This window comes from Colletotrichum tamarilloi (assembly GCF_030869305.1).
Source record: "Colletotrichum tamarilloi strain Tom-12 chromosome Unknown Scaffold_13.1, whole genome shotgun sequence".
In the NCBI taxonomy this organism is placed as follows: domain Eukaryota; kingdom Fungi; phylum Ascomycota; class Sordariomycetes; order Glomerellales; family Glomerellaceae; genus Colletotrichum; species Colletotrichum tamarilloi.
The window spans coordinates 335846-363637 of NW_026849396.1; the positions used below are offsets into that span (position 1 = coordinate 335846).

General features: G+C 58.1%; 11 protein-coding genes across 11 annotated transcripts; 5 read left to right on the forward strand and 6 right to left on the reverse strand.

Annotated features, from left to right (window-relative positions):
- Window positions 1-167: 167 nt before the first annotated feature.
- CTAM01_05218 (ubiquitin carboxyl-terminal hydrolase) lies at window positions 168-2258 on the forward strand (the record flags this gene model as incomplete). The annotated part of the gene is made up of 1 exon (XM_060521248.1): window positions 168-2258. The coding sequence occupies one exon, from the start codon at window positions 168-170 to the stop codon at window positions 2256-2258; it is 2091 nt and encodes a 696-aa protein (XP_060384054.1).
- Window positions 2259-2495: 237 nt separating this feature from the next.
- Window positions 2496-3398, reverse strand: CTAM01_05219 (uncharacterized protein; the record flags this gene model as incomplete). The annotated part of the gene is made up of 1 exon (XM_060521249.1): window positions 2496-3398. The coding sequence occupies one exon, from the start codon at window positions 3396-3398 to the stop codon at window positions 2496-2498; it is 903 nt and encodes a 300-aa protein (XP_060384055.1).
- Window positions 3399-3906: 508 nt separating this feature from the next.
- Window positions 3907-5256, reverse strand: CTAM01_05220 (triose-phosphate transporter; the record flags this gene model as incomplete). Its single annotated transcript, XM_060521250.1, has 4 exons — window positions 3907-4287; window positions 4335-4966; window positions 5071-5138; window positions 5189-5256. 4 exons carry the CDS (start codon window positions 5254-5256, stop codon window positions 3907-3909), a joined length of 1149 nt encoding a protein of 382 aa, XP_060384056.1.
- A 2067-nt stretch (window positions 5257-7323) lies between these two features.
- Window positions 7324-9617, forward strand: CTAM01_05221 (glycosyltransferase family 17; the record flags this gene model as incomplete). The annotated part of the gene is made up of 4 exons (XM_060521251.1): window positions 7324-7636; window positions 7768-7888; window positions 8214-9404; window positions 9452-9617. 4 exons carry the CDS (start codon window positions 7324-7326, stop codon window positions 9615-9617), a joined length of 1791 nt encoding a protein of 596 aa, XP_060384057.1.
- A 1848-nt stretch (window positions 9618-11465) lies between these two features.
- On the reverse strand, window positions 11466-13936 carry CTAM01_05222 (uncharacterized protein; the record flags this gene model as incomplete). Its single annotated transcript, XM_060521252.1, has 2 exons — window positions 11466-13688; window positions 13739-13936. 2 exons carry the CDS (start codon window positions 13934-13936, stop codon window positions 11466-11468), a joined length of 2421 nt encoding a protein of 806 aa, XP_060384058.1.
- Window positions 13937-14712: 776 nt separating this feature from the next.
- Window positions 14713-15162, reverse strand: CTAM01_05223 (trafficking PGA2; the record flags this gene model as incomplete). Its single annotated transcript, XM_060521253.1, has 1 exon — window positions 14713-15162. The coding sequence occupies one exon, from the start codon at window positions 15160-15162 to the stop codon at window positions 14713-14715; it is 450 nt and encodes a 149-aa protein (XP_060384059.1).
- Window positions 15163-16017: 855 nt separating this feature from the next.
- Window positions 16018-16462, forward strand: CTAM01_05224 (uncharacterized protein; the record flags this gene model as incomplete). The annotated part of the gene is made up of 3 exons (XM_060521254.1): window positions 16018-16050; window positions 16106-16229; window positions 16284-16462. The coding sequence occupies 3 exons, from the start codon at window positions 16018-16020 to the stop codon at window positions 16460-16462; spliced, it is 336 nt and encodes a 111-aa protein (XP_060384060.1).
- A 198-nt stretch (window positions 16463-16660) lies between these two features.
- CTAM01_05225 (uncharacterized protein) lies at window positions 16661-18289 on the reverse strand (the record flags this gene model as incomplete). The annotated part of the gene is made up of 2 exons (XM_060521255.1): window positions 16661-18208; window positions 18254-18289. 2 exons carry the CDS (start codon window positions 18287-18289, stop codon window positions 16661-16663), a joined length of 1584 nt encoding a protein of 527 aa, XP_060384061.1.
- A 302-nt stretch (window positions 18290-18591) lies between these two features.
- Window positions 18592-21364, forward strand: CTAM01_05226 (WD repeat domain-containing protein; the record flags this gene model as incomplete). The annotated part of the gene is made up of 3 exons (XM_060521256.1): window positions 18592-18768; window positions 18819-18846; window positions 18894-21364. The coding sequence occupies 3 exons, from the start codon at window positions 18592-18594 to the stop codon at window positions 21362-21364; spliced, it is 2676 nt and encodes an 891-aa protein (XP_060384062.1).
- A 153-nt stretch (window positions 21365-21517) lies between these two features.
- On the reverse strand, window positions 21518-25433 carry CTAM01_05227 (uncharacterized protein; the record flags this gene model as incomplete). The annotated part of the gene is made up of 3 exons (XM_060521257.1): window positions 21518-24089; window positions 24137-24284; window positions 24335-25433. The coding sequence occupies 3 exons, from the start codon at window positions 25431-25433 to the stop codon at window positions 21518-21520; spliced, it is 3819 nt and encodes a 1272-aa protein (XP_060384063.1).
- A 536-nt stretch (window positions 25434-25969) lies between these two features.
- CTAM01_05228 (ubiquitin carboxyl-terminal hydrolase) lies at window positions 25970-27616 on the forward strand (the record flags this gene model as incomplete). The annotated part of the gene is made up of 1 exon (XM_060521258.1): window positions 25970-27616. The coding sequence occupies one exon, from the start codon at window positions 25970-25972 to the stop codon at window positions 27614-27616; it is 1647 nt and encodes a 548-aa protein (XP_060384064.1).
- Window positions 27617-27792: the final 176 nt, after the last annotated feature.

The following is a 27792-nucleotide window of genomic DNA, read 5'->3' on the forward strand; positions in this document are numbered from 1 at the left end:
TTCCAGAGCCTTACTCACCCACAACCACTTAATCAGCGAGCATCGCCACGACTGGACACCTTTCGAATCGTCTTCTCGACATGGCAGCGCGTGGCCTCTCCGAAATAGCATTGCAGAAGCTCGCCTGAAGCTCCAACTCCCACAAGCACCCGTATACAATCCCGACTATGAACTCTCCCGCATTCAAGCACTACGGCGGACCCGACTACCACCGACGACTTCACGCCGACGAGACCATTTGGACGAGGCTGACGGAGCCGAGCGTCGTCGTGTCCCTCTTTGCCCTCGTCCTCACAGCGCTCGTCTCTGTTTTCGGCGCTTCCCTTCCGACCACCCTACTCTCGCACGCCTCTCGGACCCTCTGGGACGTAATCGTCTGGCTTATCCCCCACGACGCCTTGACCCTTCTGGAAGCCTGGCTGCATCCGCCGCTCGTTCCGCGGCCGATGCTCCAGAACCAAGCCAGAACACATGCGGCCAAGAGTGCGCTTCTGAAAAAGATTCTCGGCATGGACAGACAGGGAGGCATCATGGGGACGGTCTCGCAAGCCGGCATTCGAGGGCTGTCGTCCGTCTCCGGGGCCATGATGAGCCTCAAGGGCTCCAGCAACTACCCGCCGGGCCTAGGGAACCTCGACAACTCGTGCTACCAGAACAGCATCCTCCAAGGGCTCGCCTCACTCAAGCCGTTCCCAAAGTACCTGGCCGACCCTGTCCAGGACCCCGAGATCGACCGCCGCAAAGTCGAGGCCGTCGACACGCTGCGGAACCTGATTGAGGACCTCAACAGCGCTAGCAACTACGGCAAGACGTTATGGACGCCAGGCTCCCTCAAGAACATGAGCACGTGGCAGCAGCAGGATGCGCAGGAATACTTTTCAAAGCTGCTCGACGAGGTGGACAGGGAGATTGCAAAGGTGGCTAAGGCGACCATCAAGTCGTCGGGCTTCGAGTCGGACTGCGCCAGCGACGACACTGCCACGAGCCAGCACAGCGACGACAGCGGCTACCAGAGTCTGTCGACGGCCTCCAAGATTAGCGCGGCTTCCAAGTCTCTGCGGAACCCCCTTGAGGGGCTCATTGCTCAGCGGGTGGCCTGCGTCGAGTGTGGACACTCTGACGGCCTTTCCATGATCCCCTTCAACTGCCTCACGCTCAGTTTGAATGTGGGCGGCAACGACCACGATCTGTACGAGCTTCTAGACGCGTACGCCCATATTGAGTCGATCGAGGGCGTCGAGTGTGGAAAGTGCACGCTTCTGAAAGCCAAGAGGCTGCTGACCCTCCTCGTCGAGAGAGCAGAAGCGTCGTACACTGACGAGCAGAAGCTCAAGGAGCCAAAGTCGCGGCTGTCGGCTGTGGAGGAGGCGCTGGAAGAGGACGATTTCGAGGACAAGACGCTCACGGAAAAGTGCAAGTTCCCTTCAAACTTCAAGGTCTCATCAACAAAGACGAAGCAGGCCGTCATTGCGCGGCCACCGCATAGTCTCGCCGTCCACATGAACAGGTCCGTGTTTGACGAGAACACTGGCATGATGTACAAGAACTCGTCGGGAATCCGGTTCCCTCTGACGTTGGACTTGGGTCCGTGGTGTTTGGGTAGTGCCAGCAAGACGGGTTCTGCTGACGGCTTGGAGGAAGAGGAGCAGTGGCTGTTGGATCCGCGGTCCTCAATGATTGCGGGCGACAAGCGCAAGTCGTTCATTACTGGGCCGATATACGAGCTGCGGGCCGTCGTCACGCACTATGGTCGTCACGAAAATGGGCACTACGTCTGCTACCGCAAGTTTCCCCGACACTCGCCGCCGAGTGATGGCGAGGAGGTTGTCTCGCCCAAGTCGGAGACTCTGGAGGACGATGCGGAGATGGACTGGTGGCGTCTCAGCGACGACACTCTCCGCAAGGTTGACGAAGAGGAGCTGCTGGCGCAGGGTAACGTCTTTATGCTATTCTACGATTGTGTCGACCCAAAGATAATCCCCTCGTCCGAGATTCCAGCTGTAGAGACTGTTCAGGATGCAGACGCCATGGACGCAGCGGACGAGGAGACGCCAAAGGTCGAGAAGCCCGCCTTTACCTGCACGGTGAAGGAGGTATCGGCAGACGAAGATGATGACGAGTTGCCGGTGGCCGGCACTATGGTGGCGGTCGCCGAGGGAGATGTCTCGCAGGCGCGGTCTGTGCCGCTGCCAGGGGATGGAGACGACGAGTTGGGAGAGAACCAGACTGAGCGAGGACCGCAGATGATTGCCGTCTGAGTGCTGGGTTCTGTATAATGAAGAGGAAGACATGGTTGCTTTGGTCGTTTAATAGCATAGCGATAGGCGTTGGGATTCCGCGGTAATACCATGCGCTCGCGGCGCGGATACTGAGCTGGGGGATGCTCTGGCTACTAGGGTCACGGGATCGGGTAATGTCATAGTTAATTCACTGCATATCTGGACGTGAGGGACGCGTCATGATGCTGAAGCATGTGTGATGAACGTAGGCGTCTTTTAAGCAGAGGGATCCTTTCGCAAACCACCCTCCTCCATCTCCTCGGGCCAAAAGTCGTTCTCCGCCAGGAGAACCTCTCTCCACATGTGCCGAGCCTGATCGATCTCGTCCCTGACGGCCTCCTCGCCGTGCAGTCGGACCGCTTCGTCGACGCCGTCGTCGATGATGGCGGCTAGCTCGTCTACGAAGGCTCTGAAGGCGGGGCTGCTCCAGTTGGGGATGAATTCTGTTCGCAGGGCGCCGCCGTCCGAGTCCAAGGCCGTGTCTCCTCCAGAGGTGCCAGAGGCAGATGTAGCAGAGACAGACGAAGGAAGCATGTCCCTCGCGCCGGACCAGGCTTCGAGGTAGCACTTCTCCGTCGCCCAGAAGAGGACGGCGGGGGCGAGCCAGGGGAGCAGGACACCGCGAGGACGTGTGGTGGCGATGGATGTGAAGAGGCGTTCGAAGGCGAGGAGGCCTGCGTTTTTGTCTTCGTCCTTTACCCGCCGGCGGGCACTACTGCCTCTCTCGGAGGTGGGCTCGGCGGGCAAGTTGACGTCGATACCGAAGCGGGCGGCGACGTCGATGAAGAATCTCTCTTCGCGGCGGACGTTGACGAGCGCGTCGATGAGCCAGTTGAGGAGTCGTTCTGTCGCGGTTGCCGTCACTGTGGGAGAGCCAGTATCGTGACCAGAGACATCGTGACGGGGAGAAGAGTCGACGACGTCCGGGAGGTCCAGCAGCGCGAGGAACCGGCCTGCGCCCTTGATGTACGCGTGGATGTAGAGCCTGTCGTTTGCGAGCCAGCGGCCGAGGGTCGGTTTGGGCACTTTGCCGCGCGCGGCGGCGGCGAGGAAGGTTGCTGTTGTGGAGGTGTGGAAGAGGGTTTCGTGGCTGGTTAGGAGGGTGGATGTGAAGTTCATCTTGAGGGACTGGTCTTGAGACCCGGGGTGTAAAGCTTGGTTGGGTCGCTTCTGTCTCTGGATGTCGTTGAGGAAAGGTGCTTCTTTCAAAGCGCGAATTCAATGACACGCGATCTGCGAGGGATGGGCGGTCGTCGGGTTGGATCTCCATAGTTTAGTAAGCCTTGGCTGCAGGTTGCGAAGCTTGTGATAGGTCAATGGATCGCGATGATGCTTCTAGTCGGTAGACGCTACTTTGTCATGCGGGTTCAGGGACGGGAGGCACGTCGTTCAGATCATGTATTCTAAAGCTGTGCCTGTGATGCATGCTGCTCATGATATACAATATTACAACACCTGGCGGCCTAGACCCAAAGACCACCCAAAACCCGCGCGTTCAAAAACCAAACATCAACCCCGCCACGAATCCATGATTTTCTGATCCCAATGTTCTCTTTGTACACGACGCGCTATCCCAAAACTCCAGGCTTTGATGATGGAAAAAAGGAAAAAAGAAGCGTCAACGCATCTAGGCGCTGACGGCGCCCACCTTGGCAAACCAGTCCGCCGGCGCAGAAGCACCCTTGTAGGCGAAGCCCATGACGACCATGAGGGTGATGAGGGTGAGGAGGCCGAAGAAGATGGCGCGGCGGAGGAGGGGCGAGAGGCGGCCCTCGTCGAGGGCGTGGGAGTTCCAGACGCCGCGGGACCAGGTGATGGCGCCGGCGCTCGAGGCCTTGAGCTGGTCCCAGCCGGTGGAGTAGATGACGAGGCCGAAGAGGGCGACGGCGTAGCCGATGAACTGGAGGGCCGTGATGCTGGTGTGCCAGATGAGGACGGAGACGACGATGAGGAGGATGTTCTTAAGGATACCGGTGAGGGTCATGACGAGGCCTGACGTCTTGCCGATCTGGTTTCTGTCAGTAGGGGTCGGTAGAGTACAGAGACGGCACTTACGAGGAAGACGCTGGAGATGTTGAGGGCAAAGGCGACGCTGGCGTTGAGGAGCAGCATGGTGAAGCCGACCTTGTTAAAGTCCTCGACGTTGAACTTGCTAAACTCGCTGAAGTAGGCGACGAAGAAGTTCATGACGGCGCAGACGGGGGCGTAGTAGTAGAGGCTGACGAGGGGGTCCATCTTCTGGGCGTTCTCGTCGCCCTTGAGCAGGACCTGGATCATGACGAGGCGGATGGCCTCGAAGATGATGCCGCCCATCTGGAAGATGAAGCCGATCCAGGAGAACTCGATCTCGCCAAAGGAGGCGAGGCCGACGCCGCCGACGATGAGGAGGATGTTGTAGAAGGTCTTCATGGAGGGGTCGGCGACGCCCCAGATCCAGCTGGTGAAGAGGACGGCGACGGGGGCGGCGGCCTTGAGCATCTGGATGAAGGAGACGGAGAGGTAGAGGTAGACGAGGTTGGAGCAGACGAGGGAGCCCGAGTAGAGGACGCCGATGGGCATGATGGCGCGCAGGTAGACGCGGCCCGTCATCTTGACCTTGTGGCGGCCATCGAGGAGGGAGGTGAAGCGCGCCAGCACTTGGGTTGCCAGGGTGGAGAAGACGAGGTGCCAGAAGGTGAGGATCACGGCTGGGGCATGTTAGTGGGGAGCAGTGAGGGTTTGGGCTGGTGAGACGTACGGTATTCTGTGGGTGGTTAGTGACGGTCAACATAATGGGGTAGAAGGTGCTTACTGAAGCCGGCCGTGTCAAGCAGCCACTTGTTGAAGAGGATGGTCAAGTTGGAGAAGAAGATCCAGCTCCTGTGGGAGTGTTAGTGAGGCCCGGCGAGGCTGAGGATGGGGATACGCACGCGATGAAGAAGGCTGGGTGAAGAGCCTTGGAGCCCACGGCCTTCTCGGTGGTTGGCAGCTCGCTCATGGTTGCGCGGTGATGGTGTTGTGACAGGGGTGACGAGCAACAAAGTCAAGAAGCCAAGCGACGGGTGATCGGAGGGTACGGCGACGGAGACGGCGGCGGACGACGGGACTGGAGTCGGTGGTGGGCCGGGTTCGTCGGGGGGAAGGAAAGGATGGGGATTATTGCAAGTTGCGTCAGACGGAAGGCATGAGAGATGCAGTGCAGCGACGCGACAGAACAGCGACAAGGAAAGACGGGAGAAGAAAAGATGGAGGAGAGGAGGATGCAAAATGCGAACCACCTTGCAGGTCAACAAGGTGACAAAAAGGCGAGAGCGAGAGTGGCACGGAGAGAAACGAAGGAAGAGAAGTGAAGACTGCAAGGTGTGTGGCGGCAGGCGGATGTTTGAAGCGCTGCGCCGTTTGCTGGACTGGTGCCTGGTACTCGGTACCTCGAGGTCCTTTGGTGTCAATGAGCCCCCTTCCGCAGCGGGGTTTCTCGTATTTTCTGCTGGCTGCAATGTACCTGGCGATGGTACGAAATAGGACGGCACCTTATTGGACTGGGCTGACCACTGGTCGTAGCTGGGCCTGAAGAAGGCTGGCGGAGAAGGGGGGGCTTTGGGGAGGAGGCGCTAAAGTCGGGCGGCCGGCACGTGGAGGGAGCGACCCCTGTCTTTTGTCTTTAGTTGGTTGCCGGTTGACTTGTTGGATGGGGTGTTGGAGTTGCGAGAGTTGACGTTGTTTGCAGTCTGGCAGTTTGGAGATGTTGGGTGCGGTCTGGTTTCTGGCAGTCGCAGAGAAGATGAAGCTGTAGATGTCACAGTTACGGTCGGTTCACTGACGAGTTGCTAACGAGTTGCTGATTGCCCAGAGAGATGTTGTGTCCGGACTGTACTTCGCACAGGTAGACCGCAGAGACGACTCAAAAGAGCAACGTGTCGCGCAATGGAATTTGCAAATTAACCTTGTGGCAGGCAATTTGCCTCGAGGCTTTCAGGGGACCAAGGGAGAGTGGAGGGTGTTTGGATGAGGAAAGGAGAGTTGGACAGCGGGAGTTGTGGTGATGATCAGAAGGGGGAAGAAGTCAAGGAGCGAAAGCTTGAGATGAGTGCCGGCGGACTTGGGACTTGGGCAAGGCGAGACAAAGGCACAATGCAAGACACAACGGCGAGCCAAGGGGGGTCGTGTAACGCGAGGGAAGGGGAAACACCTCTAGTCTCTGTTCTGTGGTCTTTACTCTGGCCGGTGCGTTCCTATGAAGGCAATGATCAAGGGGAAAGTTTGTTGGCTCGGCCCCGCGATGCAGCGGATTGACGAGTTGGTGCTGGGGCGCTGCCTGTGCCGTTGGCCGTCTATTGCTGCTCGCAGCCTGTCATGTTTTGATTAAGCTCAGAGGCCAGGGGAAGCATAAAACTTGGCTCCATCTCCTGCATTGGCGCCATGCCATGGTGCATCCAGAGGTACATGACACAAGTACATAAGCTTAGGTCAGCATCTTAGATAAGCAACACCAGCAACACCAAGCGAGGTTGCACAAAACGGCACACAATGTCTTGTCCACTTTCTGCATAACCGATTCGTGTAACCAAGGGATCGCTGGAAAAGCCAAAGGCGCCCGCCAAGTTCTCTAGTGGCCTCATCTCCCCCACGCTCCCTTGCATCACCCACGGCTTCTCGCCCATCAACACCATCATCAACCACGATGTGATGCTTCATCGCTCCGTATCCGCATTCCAACACCAACGGAATGCGGGAGAGAACTCAACTCCCTTGGCTGCCACCACAATTCGACCCGGTTCTCGGATCCAAGACAGAACACCCAACGCGTGCTGTGTAACTCCAGGGAAACCAAAGGGAAACCCAATGCCGACGACGCTTTCGATTTCTTGGCACTATGGTGCTCCGTTCAGCCCATCTTCTCTTTGTCAGACCGGCCTTGGTCGCAATATCCTTCTGGGCATGTGGGCTGTCGTCGCGTGGTACTTGTCCACCGCGCTGGAGACCATCCACGAGTAGATGGGCGATTAGTGAGGCCCATCATCAGACTAGCGGAACGTCAATCAAGACATCTCGGGCCACCGCCGAAATGTGTTCAGAACACAACACCAAATCATCACAAAGCGCACCCGCCATCCTGCAAGCCCAGTCTACCACCCTGGCCTGTGACTCGCCGCCTCTCTTTCTTTCGCTCTCCAGCTGCAAGCCCACGTCTGCTCACGGCGAGCTTCCCAAAGACCTGAAGACCTCGGACAGGGGTACTTCGCTCCCCGAGGATCCCGTACCGTCCCGCTTGCAACCACAGGGCTTGGTCCATGGACCACAGCCAATGGTCCACAAACCATACCCAGACGACTGGAAGGCTAGGCGTGCTAGGGCAGATCAAGGGATCTTTGACAAGTGTCGACTGTCGTTATCTTTGCGCCAAGCTGGCATGGCCGCCCCCTGCATCGCCTTTGGATGAGGACATTCGCACTGCAGCGGCGCGTCCTCCCTGCCGGAAGTATGCGTGCGAATAGCATCTGCGTGCCAGTGCCGCCCAAGATGCTCATCCCAACACCCATCCAGGGTCTGATGCACGTCAACCTCCCTTTAGCCGTCCGCTCATCCCGTCTACATATGGATACTGTCGTGATAGTCTCGTGCCATCGCGGGTCTACACGTTCCTGCGGCTGTCTGTTGGGCTGCCTGTTGGCCCATCTTGGCGTCAATCGCGGCATCGCCTTGTCCGCCACAGGCACTGCGTTCGGTGATTGCATTCCCGCTATCACGTTCTCGAATGGTATGGCCCCTAGGGCCCAAAGGGTTCCAACACAGCAAATAACGCCCACCCCTGTCCAGACTATCAAAGGGCGGACCTCAGCTCGGCGGGCTTAGAAATGTACAAGCATGACGGACGACGCCTTTTAGCGGAGGCGAGACACTTATAGGATTGTCCTCTGAAATGTTCGAGACCGACGACTCAGACTGAACTTTGAGAGAGCTCAGGCCAACCGCCAGCCGACTTTGTGTCCCTCGCAGAGTTCAACAAGTTCAGCTTGTACCCCTCACCTCGCCCATTTTCTATTTCACTGCTCGCAAGATTTGGCCGATAGTTTGCCGTTCCCCATCTTCTCTTCTCTGTGGTCTTGCTCATCTTGCAGCTCAAGGTTTGAGCGGTTTCTCTCGGGGCATCCTTTCCTTCATCTTCTTCCGGTCACTTGTGCTTATACCCAGCAAAATGATGAACAAACCAACATCAAGTCACCAGATCAAGTATCTGGCCGTGGTTGCGTCCCTCGTTTTCATCTGGCTCGTCTGGCGTCTCGATCTTCACTCAGAGGTGGCCGAGCATGCCCGCAAGATCACACATCCCAACAGCACGCCCTACGATGGCCTCGCCAAAGCAGGCAACAGCGAGGTCCTCCCTTCCGCAAAGGCCGTCGAGTACTGTGACCACTTCCGCCTGAAGCCGGCCAACACGGAGCTGGTCCGCAAGCGCAAGGTGTACGACCTGCTCCTCATCAACACCGAAGTCGAGATGCTCGAGGTTCGCCTCGGCCAGATGGCTCCCTACGTCGACTACTTTGTCATTCTCGAGTCGGCCCTGACCTTCACCGACAACCAGAAGCCGCTGTACATCAAGGAGAACTGGGACCTCTTCAAGCCGTGGCACCACAAGATGATTCTCCGCGAGATGGACCTCGAGGCCCTCAAGGAGAGCAGCACCTGGGACCGCGAGGCCAAGAGCCGTAACGCCATGTATGAGCAGGTCATCCCCACGCTCGAGGGCGAGCAGCAGGCTTCCATTGACGATATTCTCATCGTCTCCGACGTGGACGAGATCCCCAAGCCAGAGGTCCTCCGCGCCCTGCGCAACTGCGAGATCCCGCCCCGCGTCTCCATCCACTCCAAGATTTATTACTACTCCTACCAGTGGCTCTCCCGCAACGACTGGAACCACCCCCAGGCCACCGTCTACCGCGGCGTCGACACCGTCCTCCCCCACGACCTCCGCCACAACGCAAACGACCACCACTTCAACCAGGGCGGCTGGCACTGCAGCTACTGCTTCAGCACCGTCGAGGAGATGGCCCAGAAGATCAACTCCTTCTCCCACGCCGAGCTCAACAAGCCCGAGTTCAAGGACCCCGACTGGATTGTTTCCGTGGCCCGCCGCGGTCACGACATGTAAGTGGTGTCTCTGACTTTTGACGACTCTGACTAACACTACACAGCTTCGGCCGAGGCGAGTCCAACTTTGACCGCATCGAGGAGAACCACGACGTGCCAGACTACGTCAAGAAGAACTCGGATAAGTTCAAGTACCTGCTGGACCGCGATCCGCTCAATGCCAACTTTAGGGACTACACCCCCAAGGCCACCTCAACGCCCGCGGCTTAGGTGCTGTATGGGTGGGCAGGACTTGGACTACAGGCGTTTGGGGCGTTGGATACCTGTGTTCCCGCGGGAGGGACCTACAGAAACTCATTTTTCTTTCCGTCTTTTCTTCTTTTGTACTATTAATTTCGCGGCATTCCAATCTATTCGGCCGCCCATCTTCATCAAACTATGAAGCTGTCAAACACCTGCCTTGAGGATATAGTCTGCGTGGCGCCATCTTCGGGTTAGCCCCTCTAGGCGGCATGCCAAGGCCCCAAGTGAGAATAGTGAAGCTGCGCGCGCGCAGCGGACTTGCATAGCAAAATTGCGTGTCCGCCGGCAACTTTGCGTGAAGACACCGGAGCACTCCGTAGAACAGAGTTCAGATGGGAACGTTTGCGAATTGCGCGAAGCCAGAATAGAGTTTCCCCAGACGGAACCGCCGGGGCCTTTTCTGAGACGTGGTTTTGGGAGCTGGCTTGTTCAGTCGTTGCCCTCACAGATCTCTGGCAATCTGAACAGGGCCGCCCACCGGCACACACTATTGGCTGTCAAACGGGGGCCAACGATGTACGCAGTATGACAGCGAGGCTGGACCCTGGACGTTGTTCATTGTGATGCGTGGCTGCGTGAGTCTATTCAGGGAAGAGGGTTGCTTGCTATAGTGCGTTTGGGGAAACCTTATTGTGATGTGTGCGAGGGTTTTCGGTGCCAGGCTGCTGAGGCCCAAGGGATCCGGGATGATTACTACGCCGGACGGATTTGGAAGCTGGGTTCACCTTATCAGAGTTTTGCTATTCTCTATCTTGGGGTGTAGAGTAGCAGCGTGGCATAGAAGGAGGCCATAATGAGCTGGAGAGAGCTATAAACCTACGACATTCGAAACTGCCGCGGATGAAGGCGTTTGGCACGTCTGGGAATGGGTACCCCATCACCCTGTGTAGGTTTCCCGACGGGGTTTATGGGAAATGGGGGCCAATTTGCGGTGAGAAAGTTTGAAGCGCTACGCCTCACGGCGGCATGGAAAGAGTGCGTAATCGTAGACAACGGGGCTTTCGCGAAAGCGAAAAAGTTCTGCCCGAATCTTCGCTGGGGGCAGGTGAGCAGATTTGACAGGCTGTGCGTAAGAATCTTTGAGTCATGCTGGCTTTGGCTCGCCGTCGTCCGAACGCCTCGGTTTTTCTGTCCAACTGGAATCTGGCAATTCTGGGAATTTGAAAAGATTTCAAAGGGGATGGTTGAGCTCGCGGCTGTCCGAGAAACTGTAGCCTGGAAGGGGAGGGAAAAAGACGGCATTCGTGGCCCATCATCTCTGCCTCCGAACCCAGGTGCTGTGGAAGCGTTGGCGTTGGCGGCGCAAGCATAGGCAGGATGGTGCAGGGTTCCAGGTCCCTCGGATGCACCGCCCGTCGCGTTTCCATTCCCCGTGAGTCCATGACAGCTACACGCCGCGTGGGCGGTTTGGAAATTGGGATCCCTGTTGCTTCCGGGTTTCCGGTCGCTTGTCCGGGCCGAAGCCGCTTTTGTGGGGTTCCGTTCGGCGCCGTGTTTACATGGAGAGTTGTGGATAGGCGGCGGTCGCATCAGAGACGGGAGACTGCCGCATGTCCACCACAGCTGACGACATCCTTCCACAGCAAAGGCGAGCTTCACTTTGGGGCGCACTTCCCGCGAGCTGTCACTGCGATTGATGCTACTGATGCTATCGACGCTTTCGCCCCAACCGTATGCCATAGTGAGCCATGTGATGATATTCCATAACTCCTATCCACGTGAGACGACCCGATGCCGTACCCTCCCTATTTTTCACAGTCCCATCCCATTACCCTCCTTGGCGAAACGAACCATCCCCGCCGGGCGCAGAGGCAACTAGCGACTCCTACTCCTTCGGCGGCTCCGGCTCCGGTCTCGATCCCGTCTGTCCCTCCGCGACGAGACGCTGCGGTCTCTCCGGCTGCGGCGGTCACGGTCGCGATCACGATCACGGTCCCTATCCCTATCCCGATCCCGATCCCTCGACCTGGCCCTCTCCCGGTCCCGTCGATCTCTAGAGCGATCCCTCGACCGATCCCTATCGCGGTCTCTGTCTCTCCGGTCTCGATCCCTGTCCCTATCACGATCGCGATCCCTGTCCCTGACGCGGTCTCTGTCCTTGTCCCGCTCGCGATCTTTGCTGCGCGAGCGACTCCGACGCCGCTCGTCATCCCGTGCCAGGTCGTGAGGCCGCTCTCGGTCTCGGCCGGGGGGCACGTACCGATCGATCTCATCCAGGTCGCGCCTGCGTTTCGCCTCAGGTGAGCGATCCCCCGTGCTTCTCTTATCGTCGATCCCGGGAACCGGCATGCCCTTCTCTCGGGCCTCGCGCTGCGCCGCAAGATACGCCTTGGCTTCCTTTTCGCGCTTGCGGACCTCGACCATCTTGGTGGCCTCCTTTTCGTCCTTGTCGCGTTCCAGCCGGGGAGTAGATCGCACCACGGGAGAAAGGTGTCTCGAGCGAGACCGACTCTTGCGATCGCGCTCAGAAGGTTTTCGGTCAGAAGAGCGATCCCGGCGAGGGCGAGAGCGGCTGCGGTCACGTCGGATCGACTCGCGCCGGTCAGGCCGTGGAGACCTGCTTCGGCGGGTCCTAGAGCGGGACCGCGACTTGTCTCGGCGGTCGGCCCTCACACGAGAACGGCTGCGGTCCCTGCGATCGTTGCGAGCCCGCGACCGACTTCTCTCGCGGCGGCGTGAGCGACTACGATCTCGTCTGTCGCGAACGCGGTCTCTCCGGTCGCGAGACCTAGATCGACTCCTATCACGGCGGTCGTGGCGTGTGCGAGATCTGCTTCGATCACGGCGCGTCTTGGATCGAGTGCGCGAGGGGGTCCTCTCCCGCCTTTCGGGTCGACGAGACCTGCTGCGATCGCGTCGGGTTCTTGACCGCGACCTGTCACGTCTGTCGCGGGATCGATCACGCGGTCGAGGAGACCTAGACCGACGATCACGTCTGTGGCGGTCGTCATCATCTCGCGTGCGTCGTCTATCGTCATCGCCTTCCTTGTCCTTCTCGCGGTCCTTGGCAGTCGCCTGTGACCGACTGCGGCTTCTAGCCTTGACAGCTGGTGCATCGGCTTTAGGTGTCGCAGCGACGCTGGCATCTCGTGCTTCCTTCTTGACTTCTACCGCCTTCTTCGGCTCGGCGGCCTTTTGCGAGTCTCGCGAGGAGGCAACCTTCTTAAAGGGCATGATGGCAGACGCGGGAGCCAGCTTCCTAGGAGGTGGTGCCAGCGCTTCGTCAATCTCCAGTTCGGGTTGCTTTGCCGTGTTGCGCTTGCTCTCTCGGAGGAGGTCCGCAAGGGCTTCCTGTTCGAGTCTCTCGAGCTGCTCCTGGGAAAGCTTCTGCTTGGCTTCCTCGGTCTCTTCGTGCCGCTCCTTGCGCTTGCGATCTCGCTCTTCCCGACGCTCACGGTCGCGCTCGTCGCGGTCCCGATCACGGTCTCTGTCGCGATCTCTATCTCTGCGGCGGCTACGGCTGCGGCTCCGGCTTCGGTCGCGGTCCCGCTCCCTTTCCCGGCTCCGCTCCTTGTCTCGTTGGCGGCGGCGCTCTTCTCTTTCGGCCTCGCGTTCTGCTTGAAGCTTCTCTCTGGCAGCCCGTCTGGCGTCTCGTTCGGCTTTGCGTTTCTCCTCGGCCTTTTCTCGTTCCTTTTCGACCTTTTTACGCTCTTCCCGTGCAATCTTGCGTTTCTCTTCTTCGATGGCAGCCTCCTTTTGTCTCAGTTCCTCCCGGACTCTTTCGCGCTCAGCTTGTTTCGCCAACGTCTCTGCGTGGTAGTCTTCGTCTGTCTTGGCTCCCCGCTCTTGCTCTGCCGCAGCTTCATCTTCGCCAATGTCGGCGCGGCGCAGCTGTCGCATGCGTTCCTCGATCGATGCCCTGTCGATGAGCTGCGTGATGACCTGCTCTGCCTTTTGGTACACGCCAGAGCGCTCGAGAGCACCGTCAATTAGGGCGGCAGCTTTGCCTCGGTCGAGGGTAAGGAGCTGGCCGGGGTTGCGTTCGACTTCCTGTTCGGCCACCTCGAGGATGGCTTTGGTGACTTGGGCCTCGTAATCCTGCGCGGGTCAGTCGTTCGTCACGCAAGTACATGCCAGAAGAGACTCACGCTCGCTGCAAACTTGTCCCAGACCTCCTTGCGAATGGCGTCGTATCCGCCCTTCTTCTTGAAGCTGTGGGCCAGGGATTCGATGGCGGCTCGGGTCGCAGATGGTAGGGGGAGGTCGGACGCCTTGAACTTCTTGGAGGCAGGAGGGGAATCGGTCGAAGTCGCCGCCGCCGGGTCGATGGATGAGGCAGCAGCCATGGCGGCTGGGAGTGCGGAAGCCATCTCACAGTTGCGCCTGGCGTTTGTCGCAATCGGTTCGTCGCATGCGTTTGTTGAGCCGGTGCAATCAAGCGCTCGGCGAGGGACAATCAATTGTGTATCGTCGCCAGTGCCCAATTGCCATCGAAGGGGCGAAGCTGGGCCAAGAAAAAAAAATGGTGGTGATGATCAAGAAAGATTCTTGGATCCTGATCCGTGGGACGCGTTTAGAAAGTCGATTTCTCAGGGCAGGTGCAGTCGAGGTGCATTGGTCAAGTGGAGGTCACAGGGGACGAAAGTTTAGTGGAACTGTCATCCCTGTCTCGGACAGCTGGTCCTAGCGTCGTGTTCAGCAAGGTCGCCAGATTGACGAGGCTCTGCTTGGATGGGCTGGCGATGAAGTCGACCAGAGAGTTGAATCTCTGATGACTGCGCAAGCGGGATGACTTGAAGTCGGGAAGTAAAGCAATGGAATGCTGAGCACGGTGTATCACTGGCGAAGGGGTAGAAACTGGTAGCATTTAGAGAGTCATTCTCGGGCACGATGCTTTGGGTTTCTGGGCCCAAATTGTCGCATCGACAGGCCAAAACTGCAAGAGACATCGTGTGGCGTCCCATCGACGGTTCCATCCTCGAGGATCTCTCCAAGAAGATGACCAGATGCTCTATCACGACGAAGCGTTCCATAGACAGAGGCACCGACATTGGTATTAATGATGCTATTAACCGTCAAGAGCCCAAACGCCATCTCCAACCGCTCCAAACCATCAAACCCCCTACTCCTTCACCAAGAACTCCTCAATGTCCTTGTCCTCATCATCCTCCTGCAGCTCAGCAAGCCTCTTCTCCTCAGCATCAATCATCTTCTTGAGCACGTCGCGCTGCCTCTTGCGCGCCTTCTTTCCCCAGTCGGTCGACGTCGTCGCGCCCGTGGCCTGGCTAGTGCCTTCATCGTCGCTATCCTCGGGGATATCCACCTGCCCGCGCAGCGTATTGGGTTGCACTTTTGCCTTGGGCCCGTCGAACTCGTCCTCGGGCTTGGTCTCGTGCTGCTTCATCTGCGAGCTGCCGGCCAGCTTCATCAGGTAAGGGCGGAGCAGGCAGTAGGCGCCGACGATGATGACGAGGCGGATCCATTTCTCGGCGGACATGCCCTCGAGGGTGCCACGCAGGTTGGTGCTGAAGCGCGTCCAGATTGTGTTGAGGAGGTTGATAACGGCGGACATCTTGGCGGTGGCGGGGTGGTTTCCGTGGGTCTGTCTTTTGATAAGAGGTTGGAGAGTGCGCAGGTGCGCTCGTTTGAATGATCGAACGTAGAGTGGTTGATTGAGGACGCAGGATAGTTGATCTCTGATGACCTTCTCGAAGCGACGACGACGGAAAGAATCAGAGACGAGGATGGTCGCGGCCGAGAGAAAATATCGCGACGTTGAACTGATCGGCCCGCGCGGTCAAAATTGCGCAGACCCCACCTGAAAGAGCCCGCTAACTTTGGCCAATTGAGGGCACGGTAATGGAGAGACGGTGGAGGCTCAGCGGTCGGTCCAGGGTCCTACAGGGGCTCGTCCAGTGATGTCAGAGCGCGTTCCGTTGGTGATCCTCAACGTTCGCAGACAGGCAATGCTTCTGAGCACTCTGTCAGCGCCAGTCCACCGGTGACTAAGAGGCTTTTCTTTGCAGTAAGGTACCTTAGCTGCCAGCTTATGGGCCTCGATTTATGACTCTTCCACGGCGTGAGGCCGTTAATGGTAGCCTTCCCATGTCCCTGATGCTATCGGAGGCCGTTGCTATGCTTCTAGCCTAGAAAGCTTAGTCATCGGCCTCACGAAAGGGGCGCGACATCATGTGATCCTCTCGATCCCCGACGACATGTCCAGGTCCCCAGAGCAGTATATCGCCATCGTCGACAGATAGTCAGACCGAGTGCCTCGCAAGAAAACTTGACTGAGCTGGCGTGTCGATCTGCCGTGACTCTCATACCTGGCCAAGTGATTCTTGATTCTCCTCAGCCTCCCTTATACCCTCAAGAACCCCGCGACGCGCCCGTCGCGTAAAGTGGGAAAGACACCAAGACAGTCAAGATGGCGGACTTGTCCAACGAATACGAGCGCGAGGTACCCATCCCACCGTCAATCCCTAAACGAAACATCACTGACAAAACATGTCCAGCGTCTCAAGGCCGCCCTCTGGTTCGCAGTCGGCAAGATTGTCGACGAGGAATCAATCAAGCAGAACTGCAACGCCACGCCGCAGTACATTGGCGCGCTGACCGAAATGGTCTGGGCCCAGATTGGTGAGCTTTAGCCATGTTGTGTCTAATCTGTCTCCCATGCTGACAGCCCACCAGAGTCCGTTGCCACAGACCTAGAGAGCTTCAGTCGGCACGCGCGGAGATCAACGGTCCACACGGAGGACGTCGTCCTGCTGGCCCGCAAGAACCCAGACCTGCTCGACATTGTCCGCGGCTTCGTCGAGGAGCAAAAGGCGGAGAAGCTCAGGAAGGGGAAAGGCAAGCAGAAGAGATGATCTAGCTATGGATGAGAAGTCTCGCGAAGTGTGGACCGGTAGCGGCGAAGAACATGTCGGTGCACTGTTGATACCCCCAAATTTAACGAACGTTACGAACGATCCAGTTAAAAAGACTACTGTGCTTGAGGTATCTTGTTTTGCATACGCCAGACGCCAAACCATCCCGGTGACTTTGCACCCCCAAATACCCATCCCTCAAATCTGCCCCTGACGCCTCCGCTCCTCCGCAGCCTCGGCCTCCTCAATCTCGTTCCACAGCTTCCACTCCTCCTCCGTAATGTGGAACCACTGCGCGAGGCCCGTGATGAGAGCCCACAACTCACCCGCAATCACCAGGTGCAAAAATTCCAGCCCGAGGAAGTTGGTGACGCCCCGCAGCGTCATGCCGCTAAAGATATTGGTGTCGTGGATATCAAACGTGGGCAGGCCCATCCTCTCGCGGTAGGACCTCGCCACCAAGCGAAGAGCGACGGCTTCGTATGGCGAGACCAGGACGTAGCCCGAGATCACGGTGAAGATGTCTGACGCCAGACACGCCGGCAGCCTGGTCAGCATGGTGTCCATGTACTGGATCGCGGCGCCGTATCCGGAACCTTCGGGACCCGTGCTTGGCCGCAACTCGGCGGACCAGAGCCCGGGAGGCGCATCGGTTGAGTCCGTCGCTTCCACGTCGAAACTGATGAGCGTCGCACTGATGCCTCCGTCCTCTTCGTCGTCGCTGCCGTAGTCTTCTCCCCTGGCTGAGAAGGCGCTTGGTCGGCGCACTGCCTGGACGGGTGGTGTGTCGCTAGGTTCTGCTTCCGGGGGATTGTCCTCGAGGATATCTTCACTCCTCAGCTCAGAGAGAGGTTCGGGCTGTGGACGATCCACGTCGGGCACCGGCTCCGGGGTCTCCGGGATTGTCACCGGCGGTAGTGGAGGCGGCGGCGGTGGAGGCTTGCGGTGGTGCACGGTATTCGGCAGTCGTCCGTAGAACTCTTGCCACAGGTGGCCAGTCACTTCCGTCCAGATCTGGCCCCAGATGACATACGAAACAAAGGGGATCGAGTTCACACACCACGCGCCGGCATACTGCACCAGCGACGATGGGCTAAAGTCCTGTGGCGGCGCCGGCGCTGCGATGGGCGACGAGGGCGAGCCCGGGATGAAGAAGCTCAGCGAGGGGAACCATCTCGCAGACGGGATGATGTCAAGCCTCTGGAGGAAGACATACAGCTGAAGGTGCACCCGGATGTACGACAGCGCCGTGTTGACAAACTTGTTCTTTCGCGGGTACGGGTAGAACCAGTAGGTGGCCATCTTGAAGACGTGGCCGCCGAGGAACGTCGGCAGACCCGTGATGAGGGCGGACGATATTGACCGCTGGCTCCGCTCGTGCTGGAAGAGCTCAAAGAAGGAAATGTCGGCGTACCGTCTGTACAGGAGAATGCGCAGTCGCATGCCGTTGATACCCCAGACGCCGGCAATCTCCAGCGCACGCCCGAACCGCAGCAGCCGCGTGCCCACCGCATCCTCGTAGTTGAAGTATCGTCGCACGGAATCGACTTCGGCGGTGGAGGGCGTGTTGTCCGGCTCGGCGACGCCAATGACCTGCATCACCTCGTTGTGGGAGCGCACCATGTCGCGGTTCATCCGTTTTGTCTCGGGGTTGACCGGTCGTCCGCGGTTGTCGTATTGCTGAGTCGGTGCATGCGGGTCGTCTTCGCCTTCGCCATCGACCACATCGTCAAATGGCGAGCGGCCCTGGGGGCGTTAGTGAGGCTTGGGGTGGGTTGGGGACAATCGTACCAAGGCCTGCGCGGTCAATGGACCGAGTCTCGTCATGTTGAGTGGTGGGTGAAAGGCCCATGGGCGGTGGAGGATGGGCCGAACGAGTGCTCAGGATCTTCTAGGTAGATTGAAATTAATTCACAGGTTGAAGATGCAAGTCTGCGATCGCAGGTGATCCTAAGCTCTAGGCTTGAAGTGGTCTTGGAGATACTACGTAGGAGCTCCTACACGAAAGCGGGTCCGATAAGATAGCGCTATCGATAAGCATCATCCCGCCAGACGAAAAAAAAAATCTGGGACAAACCGCTGCTTGCCGCATGTCGCGACCGATTGCACCGCTTCGATAGACCGACAAGATGGCGAGCAAACAGCCCCTCAAGACGACGTTCGAGCCCGAACGGGTCATACGGCCCATCTTCACCGGCGGCTCCGTCGCATTGGACAATGGTGCTAAGATTCTCGCAACACCCCTCGGCGAGGACGCCATCCTCACCAACCCCTCCAACGGGAAACATCTGGCAAAGATCGAAGGAGTATGCGCCCCGGGACGTCTGTAGAGATGCACGGCTAACCTTAGTGTCAGGATGGCGAAACGATCTCGACGCTGACCCGTATGTATACTTTGTACCCGACGGAACCCACCATCTAACAGCTACAGTGACCCCCTCCGGCTCGCACCTCATCATCTGCTCCCGATCGCTCGCGATGAAGATCTACGCCCTCAAGACCACCGAAGACGGAACGATAGAGGCGAAGCTGACGCGCTCACTGAAACCCCACGGAACCCCGGTCGTCGTCCTCGCCGTCGACCGAACGAGCACTCTCCTCGCGACCGGAGGCACCGACGGAGCGATCAAGGTCTGGGACATTGCCGGCGGATACGTCACGCACACCTTCCGCGGACCGAGCGTGCTTGTCTCGGCTCTGCACTTTTTTGAAGTAGCGGCGCGTTCGAATGAGGACGCAAGCAAGAAGGGGAAGAAGGCGACACAGACCGAGGAGGAGACTACGACAACGACAACGAATTGGCGTCTGGTGTCCGGTAGCCAGGACGGAAAAGTACGGGTGTGGGATCTGCACAAGCGCGCTGCCGTCGCCAGCCTCGACTCGCACGTCTCCAACGTCCAGGGCCTCGACTACTCCCCCGAACAGCAGGCCATCGTCTCAGCCAGCAGAGATAAGACAATCATCTGGTGGGATGCGCGGTCGTGGAAGATCAGAAAGGTCGTGCCGTGCTTGGAGCTCGTCGAGGCAGTTGGATTCGTCGATGGCGGCCGCCTGACGTACTCTGCCGGCGCCAAGGGCTGCCTACGAATCTGGGATACCGACACGGGCCGCGAGCTCACAAAGGACCAGCCGGAGAAGGCCGAGGCCGAGGGCATCGTCAGCGCCGTCTCGCACCCCGAGCTCCCCTTTATCCTGTGCGTCCAGGTCGACCACACACTTGCGCTCTACAAGGTGCCGGAGAAGGATGCCGTTGAGGGATCGGTCATGGAGCCATTCCGACGAATCTCCGGAACCCACGACTCCATTATCGATCTCAACTACCTCCTGCCCGACCGCTCTCTGCTTGCGCTGGCGACCAACGCCGAGGACATTCGCATCGTTTCGGTCAAGGACTCCTCAGAAGACGCGACGTACTTTGGCCAGGACATCGCGCTGCTCAAGGGCCACGACGACATTATCGTGTCTTTGGACGTCGACTGGTCCGGCTACTGGATCGCTACCGGCGCAAAGGACAACACCGCTCGCCTCTGGCGCGTCGACCCGGCCAACAACTCCTACACATGCTACGCCACCTTCACCGGCCACACGGAATCGGTCGGTGCCGTGGCACTCCCAAAGCAACCCCCGCAAGAATCATCAGCACAGTTCAAGGACCCCCTGGGCCACCCCCCGCCATACCTCTTCACCGGCTCTCAGGACCAGACCGTCAAGAAATGGGAGATTCCCCGTGAACCCCAGCAAACCCGCAAGGGCGGATCCCGCGCCGTCTTCACCCGCAAAGCCCACGACAAGGACATCAACGCCATGGATGTCCACCCGGCCAGCCAGCTCTTCGCCTCCTCCTCCCAGGACAAGATGGTCAAGATCTGGTCCGTGGCCGAGGGCGAGGTCCAGGGCATCCTCCGCGGCCACAGGCGCGGCGTGTGGTCCGTCAAATTCGCCCCCGCGGGATGCCCCGCGATCCAGGGTGACGAGGGCCAGGTCGCCGGCAAGGGCGTCGTCCTCACCGGCAGCGCCGACAAGACGGTCAAGCTCTGGAGCCTCAATGACTACTCATGCATCCGCACCTTTGAAGGCCACTCCAACAGCGTCCTCAAGGTCGCCTGGCTCAACATGCCCAAGCCCGAGGGCAAGGGCAAGAAGCAGGTCCAGTTCGCCAGCGCCGGCAGCGACGGTCTCGTCAAAGTCTGGGACGCCAACTCGGGCGAGGCCGAGACGACGCTCGACAACCACGAGGACCGCATCTGGGCCCTCGCCGTCCACCCGGTCGACAACACCGTCGTCTCGGGCGACGGCGACGCCCTCGTCACCTTCTGGAAGGACACCACCGCCGAATCCCAGGCCGCCGCCACCGAAGCCGCCCAGAAGCTCATCGAGCAGGAGCAGGAGCTTCAAAACCACATCCACCACGGCTCCTACCGCGAAGCCATCGTCCTCGCCCTCCAGCTCAACCACCCCGGCCGCCTCCTCAGCCTCTTTACGTCAGTCGTCACCTCCACCCCCGAACCCGGCAGCCTCTGCGGCCTCAAAGCCGTCGACCAGGTCCTCGCCACGCTCTCCGACGAGCAGCTCTTCACCCTGCTCCTACGCCTGCGCGACTGGAACACCAACGCGCGGACGGCCGCCGTCGCGCAGCGCATTCTCTGGACGCTCGTCCGCAGCTACCCGGCGTCAAAGTTCTCCAACCTCTCGGTCAAGGGCGCGCGGGGCCAGCGCAGCCTCAAGGAGGTGCTCAACGCGCTTCGCGTATACACTGAGCGGCACTACAGGCGGACGGACGAGCTCGTGGACGAGAGTTACCTGGTGGAATATACCCTGCGGGAGATGGACAGTCTCGCGCCCCCTGCGATAGAGGATGATGTGGCCATGGAGGATGCCGCAGCGGATGTCATAATGGTATGAAAGTAGATGTAGGAGTTTAAAATAGAATGGTTTTCTTGGTTTTATGCTGTTGACCTGGTGCGGTGTGAGGGTGCTTTTGACATCAGCGTTCGGCCATTGATTTAAGCGGAGCGGGTGTTGCAATCGATAGTCGATATGGCTTTGATTGAATGTCTATAGGCGTGCACCTTCGCCATCGTCCGACTCGTCGTCGGAGCCTACACATGCGTCTCCTCCATTACCGCTAGGATCTTCGCTCGCGCTCTCCGAGACATCCTCGCTGTTGTCCTTCGTCTTCATCTCTTTCTTCTTCCACAGTGACAATGACCTGAGGGAGATGATTGTGTCTTTGTTGTCTCGACCGAAAACGCATTCTCGAGCCTTGGCGCACTTAAGCATCAGCTTAATCGCTTCCTCTTCCCGCCCTTGCTTCCACCACACCCAGGCCAGGTTGTGCTCTTGCGCTAAAGTGTTGGCGCGTTCATCCCCTGAAACCTTTCTCATCACTTTCAACGCTCGCTGTTGTAGCTCTTCCGCTTCCCCCAGTCTGTTTTGACAAAGATAAGAGAGCCCTAAATCTCCCATGACACCTGCTGTGTCTTTATGCTCCTCGCCTTTCGTTGTTTTCCACGTCTCAAACGCCTGGAGCAATAAACCTTCTGCCTCTTCCAGACGACCTTGCTTGCTGTAGACTCGTCCTAATACCGCGATGGCGAATGTCGTATCTTCATGCTCCTCGCCCATCGATGATCTCCTGATGTCCAACACTTCGGATATGAGTTCTTCAGCCACCTCCAAACGACCTTGATCTTCATAGACAAGTCCTAGCTCCCACATGAGATTTACCGTGGCGAAGTGTGCCTCACCCATTAACACTCTGCATCGGGCCAGCGTCTGTAAAATCATATCTACTGCCTCCGGTAGACGGCCCTGCATTCGATATGCACGTCCTAGCCTCCCCATGGTCCAAAGTGTAGCCTCAGAGTCCTCCCCGTTTGTTTGCCTATCTCCCTCCAATAACCGCAGTTGCAATTGTTCTGCCTCCCCATACCGTCCCTGATTTAAGTACACAGCCGATAGCACGCCCAAGGCGCTTGAAGCCTCCCACTCATTGCTGCTGTCTCCTTCACAGATCTCAAGAATCTTCAGAAGCAGCTCCTCTGCCTCTTCATGACGGCCCTGTTCCAAATACACATCTGCAAGTACACGGCGTGTGTACAGTGCTGTTCCATGATTTTCCCCCAGGAACCTCTTTTGGGCCTCCAACGTGGGCAGAAGCAACTTGATTGCTTCCTCTCGACGAGCTTGATACATGATGGCTGACGCCAGACAGGTCTTCGAACTAAGAGTGACAGGATGCTCCTGCCCATATACCGCTCTTTGAAGTTCCAAAGCTCGGTTCAGGTGCTTTTCTTCCTCTCGATGTTGCCGTAGATACCCGAAGTACTCGGACACATTGTACAATAGCTTTGCAGCGTGGACCTTCTGATCATTAAAATGGGGGTTTGGACGTGCCAGGACTGCGAGGGCATGCGGTAGATATATAAGACACTCCGCTCGATTATCAAAACAGCCGAGTGGAAAAGTGCGAGACATCATTTCAAGAGCCTCGCTCGTAAATTGCGGCATCTTCTTCTCTTGCAAAAGGCGCTTGCGCGTGACTAAATGTACCAGTCGATGCATGTCATAATTGTCATTGCTTGATTTGGAGATAAACGAAAAGGCTTGAAGAACCCCCAAAGCCTTTGTGGCTTCCAGAGTCGTCTCAAAGTCAGCCTCTGAGCCAGAATCAGAGCCGTCATTGGAACTGGCATCGGGGCCGGCACTGGCGGTTTCTGAATCAGAACTATAGTCGGAGCCTGTACCGGAATCTTCCTCAAAAGCGCCCTCCACCTCGATGGCAGAGTCTGACTTGTTGCGCAACTGCTCATAGCAGTAGTCTTCGACAAGGTCTTTTGGGATAGCTTGGCGATCAAACATGCTCATGAAAGATAGTAAGTCCCCCGCCAATGGATACCGCTTTTCGATTTGACGGAAAGAAATCAACCAGGTGGCCGTCAGCGCATGAGGCGTCTCCGAGTCGCGCCCTACTGATGCGAAGGGCTCGCTCAGCTGACGCACCAAACTAGAATCGCTCTTGTCCAGTATTTGGATATAGTCGTTGATGGACATAAAGTTTTCGAGGATGAAGGAAGCTGCTTGCGCCAGCGCCAAAGGCAAGTATTCAAGTCGAGATGCTAGCGCGATTCCCTCTGAAAGAGGAAAATCCTGGTTCGGGAGCAAGGAACGTAGCAGCTGAACAGCCTCAGCGTCGATCATCTCATTGACCTTGATTGGGGGAGTCCCAGCTGTCATCCTGAGGCCTGTCTGCATATCCCTTGTCGTTATGAGAACAGATCCGTGGAGGCACTCTGGGATGAAGCGGCCTAATCCCCCTTCAGATGCAGGTTCCGGCACATCTGCGCCGGTTCCGTCTTCTTCAGAGTCCGTAAAGAACAGGTCCTTGTCATCGGCGTTATCGATAATCAGTAGCCAAGGACCGCTTTTATCGCTCTCAAGCCACTGCTTCACAAGAAGAAGTGTATCGACCTTCTTTCCGTCGTAGCCCGGGATGCCACATACTTGAGCGATCGATGTGAAAGCCTGGCGAAAGCGTTGGCGGTTGCTGGCGTGGACCCAGAACACGGAAACTTCAGGAGAAGTCTCATGTAGCCAATGGGCATAGGCCAAGGCGATTTGCGTCTTGCTTGTTGACGTTAGCCTTGCTTTGAAGTGACGCAAAGTTCGTCTTACCCAACACCGCCGAGCCCGTGGAGTGCCACTCTTGAGCATAGTCTCGCACTGACCAGGCCAGTCTGCGTGTCCCCGAACAGATGCGCGATACGGTTGAAGATCTCTTCTCGGCCAACAAACTCGGAATTTTTGACATATGGCACCAGAACTATACTCTCTCAGCATGATTTCGGTGGAGCAGGTAGGAGACACACTTACACTTTGGCGAGAAGCCAATCGTCTCGACTTGCTTCACCTGCTCAATCAAGCCGGCTGCCGGCGCATAACGATCGAGAAGTGCCTTCGTTGCCGCCGCAGCTATTGCCGCAGCATAGTGTTGCCAAGTCTTGTTTTTGTGACTGTCGGAATAGTCGCATACGCCCTTGACGATGATGCAGGGGATTTCGTCCCAAACTCCAGCTCCCTCCATTTCGAAGGCGACGAGGCTATGTTCTCTCGCAATCTGGTCACGGTCCTTGCCAGACTTCATGACGGTATCTCCTGATCCAATCGAGCCAAGAAAAACACGAGGCTGGTGCTCCGGAGAGGTTTTCTCTTGCCCAGCTTGTTGATTCTCGAGGCATCTTCGAGACACTCGGTATTCAGAGTCACAGCCGAGCTCCTCGCATGTCGCTTTTGTCGCCTGCTCACAGGTCTGTGTTTCGCTGCAGCTACACTGTACGTCTTTCCGATGCCTGTGGGTGTAGTCGGGCTCGAAGAGCACGTCTTCGTGTGGTGGTCTACGATAGTCGACATCGTAGCTTTCCTCGACTGCCTTGGTTTGGATTTCTGCTAGACCTTTTGAAATTTCCTTTTGCAGACGCTGCTTTTGCCTATGGGTTTCGAATGCAATGAGTAGGGACCGAATCTCCTTGACCGGCCTACCCAAAGTGTCGTATATGGTGTCTTTTGGCTCAAACTGGCCTGGAAACAGGCGCCCAAGATCATACTGAACGACACTTTTGCTGATGATTACGTCTCCAAGCAGCATCTCCCCATCGCCGTTGGCATTGGGCACGCCACCGCATATGCCACATAGGAGAGCTAACCTGAGACCCCCGAAACTCGACCGAAGGCTGGCAGTCGCGCTAGCTGCATTCACTTTTCCCATGCCGGAAAGGAGAACGAGGACGGCATTGTGCTTGCCGATTCGACCCAGCGTGTAGGTGTTTGCGTCACCTGCAGCCTTGCCGAGATCATGCTCAAGACCGTCCCACAACACATCGAGGGCCAACTCTGCGGCATTGAACTCCAGCGGAAGGGCGCAAATCACTGCGACAGTGAAGTCTTCGCGGCGGCGTGGCGGTAGAGTGGCCATGGCGTGTTGCTGTCGTCGACAACGGACGCACAAACGAGCGTTAACTCAACGAACTATCGCTATTGCAACGCAATCTTAGGATAGACATCAGCGAATCCTGACAGAACTGCAGGAAACGGGGGCGGAGCCCCTCACTCCAAGATCAGGCTGCGGCTGACACCAGGTCACGCGCTTCCGATGCCATTGGAGGATAACGCAGCGACGCTGACTGGTCCATCATCCATGCGCTGCATGCGCCAGCATCCGAAAAGTTCTTCTGGCGACTCGGCAGCCCGATGTGGCCGGGTTGGTGTACTCCATCGCAGATAGGTTTGCGTCGTCTGTGGCCGTGTAGTGACTGATGTCTGGATGAGGTTGTAGAAGCTCTGGGCGTGGCTTCCGACGGTGGGGGCGTGCACCTAGAGCGATAGACTGGCGACTTTTTCCACGCCTGTAACCAGGAACCACCAATCCATACCTGCGACTTCAGCCTCGCACTCGCAAGGAAACCACCAACACCACTCGATACCCCTCCAGACACCACACACACACACAGCATGGCGCACAGGAAACGTCACGCCGAGGACCCCCTCGACGAAATCGCAGGGATCGACTCGCCGGCGTCGAAACGCTCACGAACCGTCGACTCCCTCATCTCCAACGGCTCGCTCGAAAACGGGCACGACACAGCGGCGACGACGGACGACGCAACACCCACAAACGGCACGGCCGAAGTACCACCACAAGACGACGATGCCGAAAGCGACAGCGAAATAGAGGAAGACGCGCCGGTGCATGTCTCGATCCGCCAATCGGCGCCGACGGACGGCTACGACGATCTCTACCTCGACACGATAGACCGCAACGTGCTCGACTTTGACTTTGAGAAGCTCTGCTCCGTCAGCCTGTCCAACATCAACGTCTACGCGTGCCTGGTATGCGGCCGGTACTACCAGGGCCGCGGCCCGAAATCGCACGCCTACTTCCACGCCCTCGACGAGAACCACCACGTCTTCATCAACATGCAGACGCAAAAGGTCTACGTCCTCCCGGAAGGGTACGAGGTCAAGTCAAAATCGCTCGACGACATCAAGTTCGTCTCGGACCCGCGCTACACGAAACCCGAAGTCGCCGCCCTCGACCGCACGCCGCTACGCGCGTCCTTTACGCTCGCGGGGAGGGAATACGCACCCGGCTTCGTGGGAATGAACAACTTGAAGGAGAACGACTACCTCAACGTCGTGGTGCAGGCTCTGGCGCACGTCGCCCCCTTGCGCAACTTCTGCCTTCTGGAGGACCTCTCGTCCCGCTCCGAGCTCGCCAAGCGCTTCGGTATCCTCGTCCGCAAGATCTGGAACCCGCGCGCCTTCAAAGCCCACGTCTCCCCCCACGAGCTGCTCCAGGAAATCTCTCTGCTGTCGAATAAACGCTTCACCCTGACGGCGCAGTCCGACCCCGTCGAGTTTCTGTCGTGGTTCCTGAACAACCTGCACCTAGGCCTCGGCGGGTCGAAAACAAAACCCGGCAGCTCCGTCGTGCAGCGCATCTTCCAGGGCAAGCTGAAAGTCGAGTCACAAGCCATCACGGCGCGCGCCGACGCGGGCGATCGCCTGCGCTTCGAAGACGCCGCCGTGTCAGTCACCTCATCCCGCTTCATGTTCCTCACCCTCGACCTCCCCGCGGCCCCCCTCTTCCAAGACGAGCTCGAAAAGAATATCATCCCGCAAGTGCCCCTCACGACCATCCTCTCCAAATACGACGGCATCCACGCGCAAGAGCACCTCGCCCAGCGCAAGCGGTATCGCCTGCTGCATCCCCTACCCCCCTACCTCGTCCTCCACGTCAAGCGCTTCAGTCAGAACAAGTTCGTCTCGGAGCGCAACCCGACGATCGTCACATTCGACCCGCGCGGCCTCGACGTGAGCCCCTACGTCGAGCCGAACCCGGGCGAGTGGCCCCCCGGGGAACCCATCTGGTACGACCTCGTCGCCAACGTCGTCCACGAGGCCGTGCGCGCCAAAGAAGATGTCGCGGACAGCGGGGAGGAGCGCAAGACGTGGAAGGTGCAGCTCAAGGATAAGGGCCGCGACGAGTGGGTCTCGTGCCAGGATCTGTTTGTGGAAAAGGTGCAGAGCGAGCTGTTGTACCTGGGCGAGACGTATCTGCAGGTGTGGGAGAGGCGGAGGACGCCGAGGAAAGCGTAGATTGTACGATTAATGCCATACGGGATGCGGTAGTCCCATGTCACGCATGCATTCAGTTCACGTTTCGTGTCAGTGATGGTCCAGAGTGAGCTCATTTCGTAGTCATTTGGGACTATCCATACGGCCCATGCCTTTCAGACCGCGCATCCAGCAGCTCGACAAAAGCATACCGAAGC